This window comes from Quercus robur, chromosome 9, assembly GCF_932294415.1.
Source record: "Quercus robur chromosome 9, dhQueRobu3.1, whole genome shotgun sequence".
NCBI lineage: Eukaryota > Viridiplantae > Streptophyta > Magnoliopsida > Fagales > Fagaceae > Quercus > Quercus robur.
This window is the reverse complement of record NC_065542.1, coordinates 16,806,741-16,823,990: the sequence shown is the minus strand read 5'-3', so window position 1 is coordinate 16,823,990 and position 17,250 is coordinate 16,806,741. Positions and strand designations below refer to the sequence as shown.

The 17,250-nt window shown below is 33.6% G+C and overlaps 1 protein-coding gene and 1 pseudogene across 3 annotated transcripts; both read right to left on the bottom strand.

The window, feature by feature from the left end:
- LOC126698646 (protein HOTHEAD-like) lies at positions 1–16,968 on the bottom strand. 3 transcript variants are annotated; one of them, XR_007646543.1, is made up of 6 exons: positions 6,765–6,999; positions 5,624–6,268; positions 4,617–5,029; positions 1,441–1,991; positions 1,074–1,189; positions 1–853 (listed from the first exon to the last, which is right to left on the bottom strand). XR_007646543.1 is itself a non-coding variant. In XM_050396023.1 (5 exons), exons 1-5 carry the CDS (start codon positions 16,954–16,956, stop codon positions 1,138–1,140), a joined length of 1,692 nt encoding a protein of 563 aa, XP_050251980.1. In that variant the 5' UTR covers positions 16,957–16,968; the 3' UTR covers positions 1–1,137. The 3 variants fall into 3 exon arrangements, 2 of the variants coding, with proteins under 2 accessions (XP_050251980.1, XP_050251979.1); XM_050396023.1 differs by lacking the exon at positions 6,765–6,999 and adding an exon at positions 16,926–16,968 and having other exon boundaries at positions 1–1,189; XM_050396022.1 differs by having other exon boundaries at positions 1–1,189.
- Positions 11,037–16,490, bottom strand: LOC126699674 (protein HOTHEAD-like; annotated as a pseudogene).
- Positions 16,969–17,250: the final 282 nt, after the last annotated feature.

Below are 17,250 nucleotides of genomic sequence, written 5' to 3'. Positions count from 1 at the left end.
TAAATAAGCTAAAACAGAATTGATAATATAATCTAAACCAAATAAAATCACATCCACAGCAGAAATTAAATGGCAAAGATTAAGGGAAGAGAGATGCAAATACAAGATAACACGCCGATGTGTTATCGAAGAGGAAACCGAAGAATTTGGCGAAAAACCTCTCCGCCGCCCTCCAAGTGGTAATCGATCCACTAGACAATTAGTTTGAATACATGGGTTAGCAAGAGACCCTCCAAGCTTAATCTACCTGATGTACCTAAGTCCTCCAAGCTCCTACTCCAACAAGGCTACTCGGAATCGTGTCTTGTCTAGCTTTTCGGATCCCGCAACAAGCACCATGTTGCATCTACCATCCTTGGCTTCTTCCAATACTTCCCAGCAACACCAAATTCTCACTTGACACTCTGGAAGGGTGTGGTAAGTGTTTGGACTATCAACCTTTCAATGATATGGATATTGCGAGGTAGGAGTTGAGGAAATCCACAAGCAAATGTGTAGAGATATGTGTGTATAGCAATCTCTAACTCTCAAGGTTTTTGGCTAGAGTTTTCCCTCAGAAGCACTCCTCCACAATTGTGGGTAATGAGGGTATATAAAGTATGGGTACAAAAGATGTGTATTAGATAGTACAGATTGGCAGAATAGAATGTCTCGCGGGAAGGCCTTACCCACGAGATACTCGCGAAACACAGCTGTCTCCATCTATCCTGACTCTTCGCATTCCAGTCATGTGCAGGGCACATGCATCATTTCGCGGGATGCTTAGTCACGAGCTACCCACGAAAACTCTTTTGTCTTCAATAGCTTGAGTCTTCACACACTCTCTCTCTCTCTCTCTCTCTTTCACACAACCCTTACAATTAAATCCCACAATAAATACAGGGTACAACAGATTGAATGAAATTATAATCAAATTTGGCACGGAATAAAGCCAACAAAACACATAGTTGTAAATTACAACTTCACAATTGGTAATAATCTTGCATCTAAAAAAAAATAATAGAGTTTAAGTAATATTTATTTTTTTAAAAGTCATATTTAAAAATATAAAAGGCATTGATTTCAATTTTCACCTTAAGCCTCCAAATGTATTAAGCCCCCCCTGATGCTTGTAAAATCTAAGTATAAAATCATCTTCTACTTCCTCCCATGTGAACATCTTTCATGCAAAATCTTCTCTCCCATATACCTGCATCCAAAGGGGAAAATTTGCAAGTTAAGACTAACAGAATGTGGAAATAAATTTTAATTGATCAAATTTACCATTTCTTAATATCTTAAACGTATGTGTTATTAAAGTTTAATTAAACGTTGTCTCCACTCTATCTCTTACTTTTAAGGTTAAAATCATGCATGTTGGACCCATTAAAGAGAAATTTAAGTCTTAAAATAATAGTTAAATGATTAAATTCTCTATTTTCCACTGGCTTAAGCTTTTACCTTCCAAGCATCATAACAGTAGCTTGAGGATTAGTCCCAGGTGAGCGTAAAAATGTTGAGCCATCAATGACCCTTAACGCATCCACACCAAGAACCTTATAATCACGATCAACAACCTTACCAACTTGGCAACCTCCATGGAAATGCCAAATGGTTATGACCGTGTCTATACAAAACTGTTCCAAGGAAAACCTAGCACTAGGATGTCGCGGCCTCTTGTTCAATTGTAAACTCACCATCATATCTATCAGTGCCTGCACTGTCATGTTGCTATACCGGAACTTTGAAAATGGATATGTATTTACAACTTCTATAATGGTCCTCATGCCTAGAACACACCTCATTAGGTCCTCTGGTTCTTTGAAATAGTTAAAGGTAACTGCTGGATTGTCATTCGGATTTGTGTTCCGAAGCTCGAGATAGCCAGTGGAGAGGGGACCTATGACTTTTTCAACTATCACACCACCTTTAAAACTCGCCTTGGCAATGGCATTTATGATTTCAGCAGCTTCAGCCATTGCTTTTGTGGGCACTGTGAAGGGCTGGTCAGTCTGCAATTTAAGCAAAGTCAGAGTAGTTTTTTTTTTAAGTTAATTTATTCATTGGGGTAATTACACTAAACCTACCTATAATTAGGCCTGAATTCACTTTGCCTACCCGTGGTTTAAAAAGTATCACTTTACCCACCTAAGATTTGCTTTATTTGTTTTCCGTAACCACCTCTGTTAAAAACATGGGTAAATATATATTTTTATAAAAAAAAAATACAAAACCAAGAGAAAATAAGATCAAAAAAGAGGGTTTTGCAAAAATCAAAAACATCCAACCAATTCAAACCCAATAAAAACTCTTTAAACAAAGAAACCCGATATCAAAATCCACTGTCAAAGAAACTCGCCATCAAAACAGTGAAACCCACCATCATCAAAATCCACCAACAAATAAATTCATTGTCTGAAATGAAAAATCCACCATCAAAGAAACCAAAAAAACAAGCTCCAAACTCCTTCCCCCATTCATACCAACTACATCAAACCCATTTACTCAAGAGACATTAAAAACTTAGAGTAACCAAGCTATTGTGTGTTTGGTCCTCTCCTCCATACAACCAACGTTTAATACAAGTGCTGTTGCAATTTTGAACTTAATAAATGGTATTGTTTTTCTTCTAAAGTTTTGTACTGATCTTGGTTTCTAATTTATCGCCATAAGTATTTTGACCAACAACTTTTTGGGAAGAGGGTTTAAATTGTTGATTTGAACCGTATTTGATAACTCACTTAAGATTGTGAATAGATGCCTCTTCTACTGCAAAAGGATGTTAATTAAGCAACTTGAAGCAAGCCATTTTTGTCCCCTTTGTCTTTTGTACAAAAGCCATTACTACTCTATTTGATGTAGGAGCTCAGGCATACAAAAACCAACACAACCACACAGATCGAAACCCATGATTCATTCAGTAGCCATGCCCTAAACTCCATTTTTTCAAATCCTAATAACTAAAAGAAACCCAATCCCTAAATCAAACAAAAAATAGCTTAGACAGAGGGTTTGGGGTTTGGTTTTTGAGCGAAGAAAGAGAGCCACCACCAACAACACCAATGACCTACCCCAGCCATGACGACACCACAACCAAGATGTGACCATCCCAACAGCCCAAAATCTCAGATTGACCACAACAACCCATATGTCATGCTTCTCCTTCAAGCCCAGACCCAAGGGAGCTGTGCTCCTCCTCCACAAATCAAAACCCAAACCCATACAGCCATTCTTGTGCTCCTCCACTATCCCCACTCTGACCTAAAGCTACCACCAATCTAAACCAGAGTAAGAGATGAGAGAGACAAAGACAAAACAAAGAGATAAAGAGACAAAGATGGAGAGGAGAGAGAGAGAGAGCCTGAGAAATAAATGAAATCAAGTAAAAAGAAACAATGGATCGAGTTAAGATTCAGTATATTTTGTCTTTAGTGTTGCAATGACATTTTGTGATCATTAAAGTTCTTAAGTCAAGTTTCTAAATTTTTACAAATGGCTTCTTTTGATTTTATTTTATTTTCTTTTGATTTTGTATGTAGTTTTTTTTTTTTTTTTTTTTTTTTTTTTTTTTTTTTTTTGGGGAGGAAAGAGACATAAAAAGAGTGCAAAAATACATATTTATCCTTATTTTTAACAAAAGTGGGTTACGAAAAACAAACAAAGCGAATCTCAGGTGGGTAAAGTAATACTTTTCAAATCATGGGTAGACAAATTGATTTTGAATCTAACCATAAGTGGGTTTATTGTAATTACTCCTTATTCATTTAAGTAGATAAACTTATTCAATAGGAAAAAATGTAAGCATAGTTCATGTTGTACCTCCTAAATTTTGCCTTGTCCAATATATTAAGAGAATGCACATGATTATGAATTGAGACTTAATATTTATCTTATGTAAATAATTACAAATATAATTATATTAGTGTTTATTTGAAATCGAGTTACCTATACATTTTGAGAATGTAATGTGCAAATGTGTTCCAATAAAAAACGCAATGATATATCTAGCTAGTAATTAATTTGTTACGATCAAGAACAAATAGATTCATATCTTGTTTAAAAATTCACATCATGGACTATTGAATATGCATCAGCTTACTTTGAATTTAATAGGCAGAAGGGACTCATGTGGATTTTCCAATCAAAACTTCAATCAATGCCATTTGCTTTGAGAGAAAGTTTTTCTCCAAACTAGTCTGGAGAGAAAATCTTCTAACTTCATTTATATCATTTTATTGAATGTGAAATTTAACAAATTCACATTTAAATTGTATTTTCTTATTATATTCTCCATGCTTGCAAAATTTCAAGAATATCAAAAATAAAAAATTATGTTATTAATCGAATGTTCAAATTTCAAGTTTTTGTAATAAAAAATTATGAATAAAAATACGTTTTGGATCAAATAGTAATTAACATCTGATTTGAACAAAATAATTTGGAGATAAACTTTGTCCCAAAGCAAATGGCGTTGATTGAAGTTTTGATTGGAAAGTTTGGGGATAAACTGTCCTTCACTTTGTAACATCATTACGCATTCATGGTGTCAAAATACGTCCTATATATTATACACAATTATAAATATAATAAATAAATTTTAACTTTTAAAATGTAAATATGGAGTAGGAAGTTAAAACCTTATTTACGAACAGCCCTGGGTCTCTAGAAAGTCTTTGAGCCGAAGAAGAAAGTAAAAAACTCAGACTCAGTCCACTGATTGCTTCAATATAGTTACCAAACCTAGTGATGCCCACAGTTTGGGCCAGAGACACTTCAACTGGAATTGGAGAGGGAATCGTGAGAATATTCATTGGATTATCAGCCATTCCTTGACCCACCAAGGGTTGGTCCAATACTACCATGATCCCATGGGCCTGAAGATGGTCACGGGGCCCAATACCACTCAACATCAATAGTTGTGGGCTTCCAATTGCACCGGCTGATAATATTATCTCATTCATCGAATTCGAGTTCTTCATTAAGTATGCTTTGTGAAACACTCCCGATGCATCCTTGAAAACCACACCATAAGCTTGTGGTCTTGCTGTTCCTGCATCAAAATAATCAAGACGAAATTATCTCTTTTTTTCCTTTGTTTATTTTTGGGTTGAACGGGTGGATTATGTTTTAAATTTTCTTGAAATTTGGGTCAGGTTGAGTTAGGATGGACAAAACTTTCAAACCAACTAAAATGATCCAATCACACTATTAATAATTAAAAAGTATATACTATATTTTATAGTTGTTCGTTTTGTTTACGAATTTTTGGATTTTGGGACTTATCTAGTTTAATTTTGGTAGTTTTAAATGAATTCAGAAGGTTAGACTCAATTGTGTAAATTGTAATCATTTATTAAATAATAAGTTTGAATAATTAAAAAAATAACTCAAAATATTTTATATTATGCCTAACAAAATGACTCTAAACCAACAATCCGACCCAATCCCTACATATTGGGTTGGTTTTAGAGTTATCATTGGCTGAATTGGATTTGATTGGATCATTGAAAAATGGAGATTTCTTAACTTGAAAAAATCGAGTTAGGTTGAAAAAACCTCAAATTCAATCTAACTGGACCATGCACACACCTCATGTTACAATAGGTAAGACATATCATGCAAGTACTCAATGAAAAAGCCTTACCATTATTATACCTAAAAAAGATCTTGTACACAGTTGCATGCAAATAAACAGTAATCTTTCTTGGATCAGCATACTCAAGCAAATCTGCCGCAGTGTGTCTATGACCCTTCTTATCAAAAATCGTTCCTCCAATTTTTGTCCCATTCAAATGATCATACGTAAACCCATTATAGGGCAACACCCCAGCCTCAAGCAAACCATCTCTCACAGCAACTTGATACTCTACCTTTGGTGGCTTAAACACCACCAACTTTTCCACCCATTCATAAGATTTGTTCACTAATATCTCGTCCCAACCAGCTTCCTTTACATAGCAAGTGCTAGCATGCGAGTAGAATCCAGCATTCAAGGCGGTTCCACCGCCTAAAACGCGTGCTCGAGCATTGTGCACACCATCTTCGGAAGTGAATTGTTGAGTAGGAGATGTAGGAGACGTATCCGAAAGAGTGTCTGAGAAATTTTCTATGTTGGTTATATTTGGATTGCCGTAAGGAGATCCTCCTCTTTCGAGGACTAAGACCCTTGCATTTTGTGAAAGTGTTGCTGCTAGTGGACACCCAGAGGTCCCTCCGCCAATGATTATGTAGTCGTAATATGTGATTGCTGGGGCTGAAGTTGCTTCTCTGACAAATGTGTAGTTTGGAGCTGCATGTAGAAAGGAAAAGAGATAATATAAGAGAAGTTGGAACAATAAAAATGGTTCAATACGGAGATGAATAGTGTTAGAATAATGATTAAATCATTAGTTTTACTATTTTTTTAATAACTTCTTTTGAGACAATCAATAAGTTATTATAGTATCAAAGTAGGTGATGACCCTGTCTTCACTGAAGTCCTAAATTTGCTATTTCCTAAGGTTAGTGTGGGCTTTGATTACCTTTATTTTTCTTTTTTCCTTACAATGTGTGATAGAAAAAAACACCAATTCAATTTTGAATAAGATCAATTAGACCAAGTATAATTGATTAAACACAAGTTCAGTCTACAAGACTAGGATATTGTGTTCTCACATTTCAAAGCATAAAATATAGCTAGGCCACCTAGACATTTTGAAAGTGAGTTAAACCTAATATTAGTGTATGTCTCTATTATACCGTGTCTCATGGGGAGAACAAACTGTAAACTAAAACATATTGTGCACCTTTTTCTGCGTGAACAAAGCCATGAAACATGAGAATTCCAACAAGAATAGCCCCTATAAAGCTATAACATCGCGAGCCCATATCAAAAATTGCTGAAATCTTCTTTACAGAACCAAAAGCCAAGCAATCTCCTTTTAAGAAGTGAAAACTGAGATTTCTTTTAAAGATCCCCTACGTTGTTCTATATTTTTTGGGAGCTACAATGAAGTCATATATAGTGATAATTTTAATGAGCAAGCCCCACATATATATAGATGATTTAATGATTCAATTGCGTGAAACTTGCGTACACGCAAGGCAACTTAAAAATGAGCTCCTTTGGATTAAGATTTGGTATTTCTTATCCAAACAAACAGGGCATCAATGATTTGGTATTTCTTATCGCACACGCATCGATAATTAAAATGAGAAAAGAAAAAAAATAAATACCGATTTGTGACTGGAAGTTTTATCGTGCACGGCATTATTTTCACATTATAATGCAAAAAATGGAAGATTGATAAAGATTGTGACGATTGACGTTGGGAAGGACCGGGTGATTGTAAGCTTTCTCTGCCTATTTCTCCCTGTAATATTGGTATCTTCAATGGCGGAGCCACTTGATGACCAAGGGGGGCCTGGGTCCCCTCAAAATTTTTGAAAAAAATAATTTTTTTTTTAAATATCTTAAAAATTTTGTAAATTTTTAAATAACTTTATCATTTTAGCTCCTCATACCTGATAATATACATATATATTTAAAAAAGTCTAAAAATAAACTTAATTTTCATTTAAATAAAATACAATCCATAAATACATATGTCAATAAATTACAATAATTAAACATTCATCTTATTTAAAATGAACACATAAGTATTTTAACAATTATCTCAACAAATAAAAGAGAAAAAATTGAGTTATGAAGTATTGTATATTACTATTTTACATTTCACACACACACACAAAAATTTATATATGGCCCCCCCAAAAATAAATTCCTAGCTCCGCCACTGGGTATCTTTAAAGTGCAACCCGAAACTGGAAGTAGTAGCGACGACTATATGCATGAGAGAGTCAGGAACAGATTCTTCTATTATCTGTTTGGTGATTCTTCTTTGGACACACTTCTCCACACAATTTGATACATAATTTGTACATTTGTTAATGTGTGATAAAATTACATCACTTACACATGGGTCCACTATTAGTACTTAATAAAAAGTAATCTAATCATTATTTGCTGTATGTTTAAGTTGTGACAAAGTGTGTGAACAAATATGTGACCCTAGACTTGTTGGGAAAGAAATTAAACATCAAATTTGGTTGCCAAATTTGACATTTGTTTCTCTCTCCTCATTTTTTCTTCTAATTTGGCATTATTAATACCGAATTGCTATTGAATTCTTACCAAATTTGCTCTCTCTCCTTCTTTACTCCACAAAATCATCCCCCACATCATATAGTGTCTAAAAACTAGTGTTTGTACAATATTCAACTAAATCACTCTTGTTAGGAAACTTTTAGGACCACAACTAATTTCATATTCATTTTTATAACTGTTTGATGTGACTGACTGTGAGCAGTGAAAAAAAAGTAATAGGTTTATGTAAAAGTGACAGATGGTCAGTCTCAGTCTGCCACTAAAATAGTTGTGAAAATTGGTGTAGAATTGGTTGTGGTCCTAGAATTTTTTTTTTTTTTGATAGAGTTTCGACTTATGACATCCGATTTTGATGATTGTGCTCTTTATCATCAAATTAAGACACCGGTCGGTTTTTGGTGTAAGCAAAGATTAAATTCAAATCTCTTATTCAACCATCAAGAATTTCATCAGATGAACTAATTGGAACCCACTATCCTTGTTAATGCTAAAAAATAAAATAGTATTAGTGATAGGTTTATACAAGAATTAATAACTTACCAACTAAGCGGTTTTGAAAAAGATTGTATTCATAGCATTACTTATGTTTTTGTGGATTCAAATTAGCTCAAATGATAAAGTCTCCTATTGTCGAATAATAGATTTTAGGTTTCATCTATATCGATATCATACATGAACGTGTGTGATAACTTTTTAAAAATGTTTTCCATGTGTCATGTGTTTGCATCTTAGGAACTATAGCTTAAGATATAGGTGAAGTGTAGTTCAAGATGAAGAGGTGCTTCCTTTGTTGACTTTTCTTTTTTGCCATGTTTTTGTACATTTTCAACAATTTAGGTTATTGTCTCCTTAGTGTAGTACTTGTTCTCTGTATAAGGCCTTCTACACAATTTAGGTGAGTGAATTTAGGTTATCGTCTCCTTAGTGTAGTACTTGTTCTCTGTATAAGGCCTTCTACAGATTGTATAGCATTCAATAAGGGTGTAGCATCCAAAAGTGCTAAGTATACTGAGATAGCAAATAAGTGTAAGAAATAAGAAAGCAAATAATGAAATAGTGAAGAGGGGTATGTGTAGCAAAGTGTATGTAATGTTGTAAGCATCAATAAAATTATATTTTATTTATAAATCTCAACACGCCCTGCCATGCCTCATCACGTCTTATTTTTGTGGATTTGGATCAATTTGAACTTGGGATTTTATTTTTCTCTTTCTTGCAGACTTTTTGGGCTTTTATAACCTTTTGTGATCTTTTAGTTTAACGTTGGGGATGAATTTAATTATTATTGAGAAAAATTAATGGATGCCGTAAGGGTATTGATTTAAAAAATATTTTTAGAACCTTTTTATGGCAAAATAAAAAAGAAATTGATTTTTTTGGGAGCTTTTTATATTTCTTATAAAAATGGTATCAAAACTTTCCTAAAATGATTCATTAACAAAAACCCTAAGTGCACCCATAAACTAAACCTTTTATTATTTAGGGTAAATTATAGTCTTGGTCCCTAATGTTATTTATTGTGTCAAAATGATTCCTATTGTTTTAAATGTGCTAGTTTAGTTTTTAACTTTTTGGTATTATGTCAAAATAGTCCCTACCATTAAGTGATAGATGAAAAAAATGACGTTGTTAATTGTGATGATAAATAATTAGTTTTTATGCCACCTATGTACTGAATTTTTTGAGCTCATGGATTGGCTAGAAAGAAAAGAAGGTAAAAAGAAAGTTAAGAGTGGAGGGGAGGGGGGGCTTCATATGCGTGTGTGATTGGGGGTGTAAAGCACATCTCACCCCCCAAATTGCTATTTTACATTCTCAAAGCCCAAAACATGCTTTATTCGGGTTGCTATTGCTACAAAAATTTTGGCACCTATGAATAGTAAGTTTGTATATATACAAAGTACAAACTACTGTAGCATGGTTGTAAAACAAAAATATATAATTTTATTTGATTTGTTTCAAAGGAAAAGATATAAGAGGAGTGGAAGAGAGAGAAAGAGTTGGGTAAGAAGAGAGAGAAATGAATAAGGTTGAAAAATAAGAACTGAGGTGTTGGATGAGTTATAAAATAGGATGATAAAATAGAAAAAGTAGCTTTTGAGTGTGTAAAATATGTATTTTTTTAGATACCCGGATGCAAATGCTCTAAGTAAATTGATCACGTTCCGTGCTCCCAATTTGATATTGTATTTGTATGGACTAAACAGTTGCTTCCCCCCCCCCCCCCCCCCCCACCCCTTCCCCCCCTTTATTATTAAATTTTAAGGCCAAATAGCAATTTTACAGTCATCTTTATCTTACATTGTGTGGAAGGACTCAGAATGCCCAGGATTAAATATATTTGGATTAATTTAAGGAAGTTTGGCCCAAACACCCATTAAAAAAATTAATATGATTATGTATTTTGAAAATTTACTTGTTGAATTATATGTTCTTTATGCTCTTAACACGCAAGTTAAATTTCATTCCAATCGAATGTTATTTACTATTTGATTTTTAAACTTATTTTTTATGCATAATCTTATATTACAAAAACTTGAAATTTAAAAATTTGTTAATAACATAATTATTGATCTTTGGTTTACTGAAAATTTTACAAGTATAAAGGATATGAGAATAAAATGTAATCTAATGATAAATTTATCAAAATTCACATCTAAAAAAAAGTTATTAAGTGGTATTTGAGGTATGTTTGGAGCAAAATTTTGCCCTTAATTTAAGGCCACTTAAAGTAGATAAAAGAGAACCCAAAATCATGCAACCAAATGAGAACAATTGAATTTGATCCATCATCATCGATTCAAAACTTGTAAAATGCAACCCCAAATATCTTATTTAAACATCAGAAATTTTACTAGTTGAGCTAATTAACTGAAACCATTTAATGAATATTGAAACAACAAATATGTAATGAGTTAATTTCCTTTGACTTTGCTATTATATATATCTTGCATAGAATATGATTATTATTATTATGATTGTAGTGCTATTTTAATGTTAAAATGCATTAACACAATTATAATAGATGACACTCCATAATACTTGAAAAGGCAAAGTTGAATCATCTTCTACTTCCTCCCATGTGAACGCCTTTCATGCAAAATTTTCTCTCCCATATACCTACATTGAAAGAATGAAAAGTTAATACTAAGAATATGTTAAAATAAAGATTAAATGATTAAATTCACAATTTTATAGTATCAAAGTTTGAGCATTGTCTCCACTCTATTTCTTATTTAAAAAGTTAAAATCACGCATGTTAGGTCTTAAAATAATAGTTAAATGATTAAATTCTCTATTTTCCTCTAGCCTAAGCTTTTACCTTCCAAGCATCATAACAGTAGCTTGAGGATTAGTCCCAGGTGAGCGTAAAAATGTTGAACCATCAATGACCCTTAACGCATCCACACCAAGAACCTTATAATCATGATCAACAACCTTACCAACCTAGCAACCTCCATGGTAATGCCAAATGGTCATGACGGTGTCTATACAAAACTGTTCCAAGGAAAACACAGCACTAGGATGTCGCGGCCTCTTGTTCAATTGTAAACTCACCATCATATCTATCAATGCCTGCACTGTCATGTTGCTATACCGGAACTTTGAAAATGGATATGCATTTACAACTTCTATAATGGTCCTCATGCCTAGAACACACCTCATTAGGTCCTCTGGTTCTTTGAAATAGTTAAAGGTAACTGCTGGATTGTCATTCGGATTTGTGTTTCGAAGCTCGAGATAGCCTGTGGAGAGGGGACCTGTGACTTTTTCAGCTATCACACCACCTTGAAAACTCTCCTTGGCAATGGCATTTATGATTTCAGTAGCTCCAACCATTGCTTTTGTGGGCACTGTGAAGGGCTGGTTAGTCTGCAATTTGAGCAAAGTCATAGTTGTTGTTGTTGTTGTTGTTGTTGTTTTTTTTTTTTTTTTTTTTTTTTTTTTTTTTTTTTTTAAGTTAATTTATTCATTGGGGTAATTACACTAAACCTACCTATAATTAGGCCTGAATTCACTTTGCCTACCCGTGGTTTGAAAAGTATCACTTTACCCACCTGAGATTTGCTCCGTTTGTTTTCCGTAACCACCTATGTTAAAAACATGGGTAAATATGTATTTTTACCCCCTTTTATGTCTCTCTCCTCTCACCAAATATATATATATATATATATACAAAACCAAGAGAAAATAAGATCAAAAAATAAGGTTTTGCAAAAATAAAAAAAAAACATCCAACCAATTCAAACCCAATAAAAACTCTTTAAACAAAGAAACCCGGCATCAAAACCCACTATCTAAAATCCACCGTCAAAGAAACTCGCCATCAAAACAGTGAAACCCACCACCATCAAAATCCACCAACAAATAAATTCATTGTCTAAAATAAAAAAATCCACCATCAAAGAAACCAAAAAAACAAGCTCCAAACTCCTTCCCCAATTCATACCAACTGCATCAAACCCATTACTCAAGAGACATTAAAAGCTTAGACCAACCAAGCTATTGTGTGGTTGGTCCTCTCCTCCGTACAACCAACGCTTAATACAAGTGTTGTTGCAATTTTGAACTTAATAAATAGTATTGTTTTTCTTCTAAAGTTTTGCACTGATCTTGGTTTCAAATTTATCGCCATAAGTATTTTGACCAACAACTTTTTGGGAAGAGGGTTTAAATTGTTGATCTGAACCGTATTTGATAACTCGTTTAAGATTGTGAATAGATGCCTCTTCTACTACAAAAGGATGTTAATTAAGCAGCTTGAAGCAAGTCATTTTTGTCCCCTTTGTCTTTTGTACAAAAGCCATTACTACTCTATTTGATGTAGGAGCTCAGACATACAAAAACCAACACAACCACACACATCCAAACCCACGATTCATTTAGTAGCCATGCCCCAAACTCCATTTTTTCAAATCCTAAACGCTAAAAGAAACTCAATCCCTAAATCAAACAACAAACGGCTTAGACAGAGGGTTTGGGGTTTGGTTTTTGAGCGAAGAAAGAGAGCCACCAATAGCAACACCAATGACCCACCCTTGCCATGATGACATTGCAACCAAGACATAACCATCCCAACAACCCAAAATCTCAGATCGACCACAACAACCCATATGCCACGCTTCTCCTTCAAACCCAGACCCAAGGCAGTTGTGCTCCTCCTCCACAAATCAAAATCCAAACCCATACAGCCATTCTTATGCTCCTCCACTATCCCCACTCTGACCCAAAGCTACCACCAATCTAAACCAAAATAAGGGATGAGAGAGACAAAGATAGAACAAAGAGATAAAGAGACAAAGAGACGGAGAGGAAAGAGAGAGAGAGAGCCTAAGAAATAAATGAAATCAAGTAAAAAGAAACAATGGATAGAGTTATAAGATTCAGTATATTTCTCCTTTAGTGTTGCAATGACATTTTGTGATCTATTAAAGTTCTTAAGTCAAGTTTCTAAATTTTTACAAATGACTTCTTTTGATTTTATTTTATTTTCTTTTGATTTTGTACGTTTTTTTTTTTTTTTTTTTTTTTTTTTTTTTTTTTTTTTTTTGTGTGTGTGTGTGTGTGTGTGGAGAAGAGAGACATAAAAAGAGTGCAAAAATACATTTTTACCCTTGTTTTTAACAAAAGTGGACTACGGAAAACAAACCGAGTAAATCTCAGATGGGTAAAGTAATACTTTTTAAATCATGGGTAGACAAAGTGAATTCGAGCCTAACCACAAGTGGATTTACTATAATTACTCCTTATTCATTAAGTAGATAAACTTATTCAATAGGAAAAAATGTAAGCATAGTTCATGTTGTACCTCCTAAATTTTGCCCTATCCAATATATTAAGAGAATGCACATGATTATGAATTGAGACTTAATATTTATCTTATGTAAATAATTACAAATATAATTATATTAGTGTTTATTTGAAATCGAGTTATCCTATACATTTTGAGAATGTAATGTGCAAATGTGTTCCAATAAAAAACGCAATGATATATCTAGCTAGTAATTAATTTGTTACGATCAAGAACAAATAGATTCATATCTTGTTTAAAAATTCACATCATGGACTACTGAATATGCATCAGCTTACTTTGAATTTAATAGGCAAAAGGGACTCCATGTGGATTTTCCAATCAAAACTTCAATCAATGCCATTTGCTTTGAGAGAGTTTTTCTCCAAACTAGTTTGGAGAGAAAATCTTCTAACTTCATTTATATCATTTTACTGGATGTGAATTTTAACAAATTCACAGTTAAATTGTATTTTCTTATTATATTCTTCATACTTGCAAAATTTCAAAAAAAATAAAAAATCAGTAGTTATGTTATTAATCAAATGTTCAAAGTTCAAGTTTTTGTAATAAAAAATTATGAATAAAAATACATTTGTGGATCAAATAGTAATTAACATCCGATTTGAACAAAATAGCTTGGAGATAAACTTTGTCCCAAAGCAAATGACATTAATTGAAGTTTTGATTGGAAAGTTTGGAGATAAACTTTGTCTTTCACTTTGTGACATCATTATGCATTCATGGTGTCAAAATGCGTCATATATATTATACACAATTATATATAAAATAAATAAATTTTAACTTTTAAAATGTAAATATGGAGTAGGAAGTTAAAACCTTATTTACGAACAGCCCTCGGTCTCTAGAAAGTTTTTGAGCTGAAGAAGAAAGTAAAAAACTCAGACTCAGTCCACTAATTGGTTCAATATAGTTACCAAACCTAGTGATGCCCACAGTTTGAATCAGAGACACTTCAACTGGAATTGGAGAGGGAATCGTGAGGGCATTCATTGGATTATCAGCCATTCCTTGACCCACCAAGGGTTGGTCCAATACTACCTTGATCCCATGGGCCTGGAGATGGTCACTAGGCCCAATACCACTCAACATCAATAGCTGTGGGCTTCCAATTGCACCGGCTGAGAATATTACCTCATTCATTGAATTCGAGTTCTTCATTAAGTATGCTTTGTGAAACACTCCCGATGCATCTTTGAAAACCACACCATAAGCTTGTGGTCTTTCTGTTCCTGCATCAAAATAATCAAGACGAAATTATCTCCTTTTTTTCCTTTGTTTATTTTTGGGTTGATGGGTGGATTATGTTTTAAATATTCTTGTAATTTGGGTCAGGTTGAATTAGGATTGACAAAACTTTCAATCCAACTAAACTGATCCAACTGCATTATTAATAATTAAAAAGTATATACTATATTTTAAAGTTGTTCGTTTTGTTTATGAATTTTTGGATTTTGGTACTAAACTAGTTTAATTTTGATAGTTTTAAATGAATTCAGAATGTTACTCAATTGTATAAATTGCAACCATTTATTAAATAATAAGTTTGAATAGTTAATAAAAAAAAAAAATAAAAAAAATAAAATAAAATAAAAAACTCAAAATATTTTTTATTATGCCTAAGAAAATTACTCTAAACCAACAATCCAACCCAATCCCTACGTATTGGTTTTAGAGTTATCATTGGTTGATTTGGATTTGATTGGATCATTGGAAAATGAAGATTTCTTACTTGAAAAAGTCGAGTTAGGTTGAAAAAACCTCAAATTCAATCTAACTGAACCCATGCACCCACCTCATGTTACAATAGGTAAGACATATCATACAAGTACTCAATGAAATAGCCTTACCATTATTATACCTAAAAAAGATCTTGTACACAGTTGCATGCAAATAGACAGTAATCTTTCTTGGATCAGCATACTCAAGCAAATCTGCCGCAGTGTGTCTATGACCCTTCTTATCAAAAATCGTTCCTCCAATTTTTGTCCCATTCAAATGATCATACGTAAACCCATTATAGGGCAACACCCCAGCCTCAAGCAAACTATCTCTCACAGCAACTTGATACTCTGCCTTTAGTGGCTCAAACACCACCAACTTTTCCACCCATTCATAAGATTTGTTCACTAATATCTCGTCCCAACCAGCTTCCTTTACAAAGCAAGTGCTAGCATGCGAGTAGAATCCAGCATTCAAGGCGGTTCCACCGCCTAAAATGCGTGCTCGAGCATTGTGCACACCATCTTCGGAAGTGAATTGTTGAGTAGGAGATGTAGGAGACGTATCCGAAAGAGTGTCTGAGAAATTTTCTATGTTGGTTATGTTTGGATTGCCGTAAGGAGATCCTCCTCTTTCGAGGACTAAGACCCTTGCATTTTGTGAAAGTGTTGCTGCTAGTGGACACCCAGAGGTCCCTCCGCCAATGATTATGTAGTCATAATATGTGATTGCTGGGGCCGAAGTTGCTTCTCTGACAAATGTGTAGTTTGGAGCTGCATGTAGAAAGGAAAAGAGATATAAGAGAAGTTGGAACAATAAAAATGGTTCCATACAGTGATGAGTAGTGTTAGAATAAAGATTAAATCATTAGTTTTACTATTTTTTTAATAACTTCTTTTGAGACAATCAATAAGTTATTATAGTATCAAAGTAGGTAATAACTCCGTCTCCACTAAAATCTTAAATTTACTATTTCCTAAGATTAGTGTGGGCTTTTGATGCCTATTCTTTTTCTTTTTTCCTTACCATGTGTGGTAGAAAAAATACCAATTCAATTTCGAACAAGATCAATTAGACCAAGTATAGTTGATTAAACACAAGTTCAGTCTACAAGACTAGGATATTGTGTTTTCACATTTCAAAGCATAAAATATAGCTAGGCCACCTAAACATTTTGAAAGTGAGTTAAACCTAATATTAGTGTATGTCTCTATTATAACGTGTCTCATGGGGAGAACAAACTGTAGACTAAAGCATATCGTGCACCTTTTTCTGCGTGAACAAAGCCATGAAACATGAGAATTCCAACAAGTGAAATCTTCTTTACAGAACCAAAAGCCAAGCAATCTCCTTTTAAGAAGTGAAAACTGAGATTTCTTTTAAAGATCCCCTACGTTGTTCTATATTTTTTGGGAGCTACAATGAAGTTATATATAGTGATAATTTTAATGAGCAAGCCCCACATATATATAGATGATTTAATGATTCAATTGCGTGAAACTTAAACATGAGCTCCTTTGGATTAAGATTTGGTATTTCTTTCAAAACAAACAAGGCATCAATGATTTGGTATTTCTGATCGTACACGCAT

Excerpts from the sequence above, each read along its gene's own strand:
- LOC126698646 (XM_050396022.1), bottom strand. The coding sequence starts at position 6,846 with ATGGGCTCGCGATGTTATAGCTTTATAGGGGCTATTCTTGTTGGAATT. Across the intron at positions 6,269-6,764 it reads CTTTGTTCACGCAGAAAAAG|CTCCAAACTACACATTTGTC; the intron begins GTGCACAATATG and ends TTCTACATGCAG. Across the intron at positions 1,992-4,616 it reads CAGGGCTGTTCGTAAATAAG|ACTGACCAGCCCTTCACAGT; the intron begins GTTTTAACTTCC and ends CTTAAATTGCAG.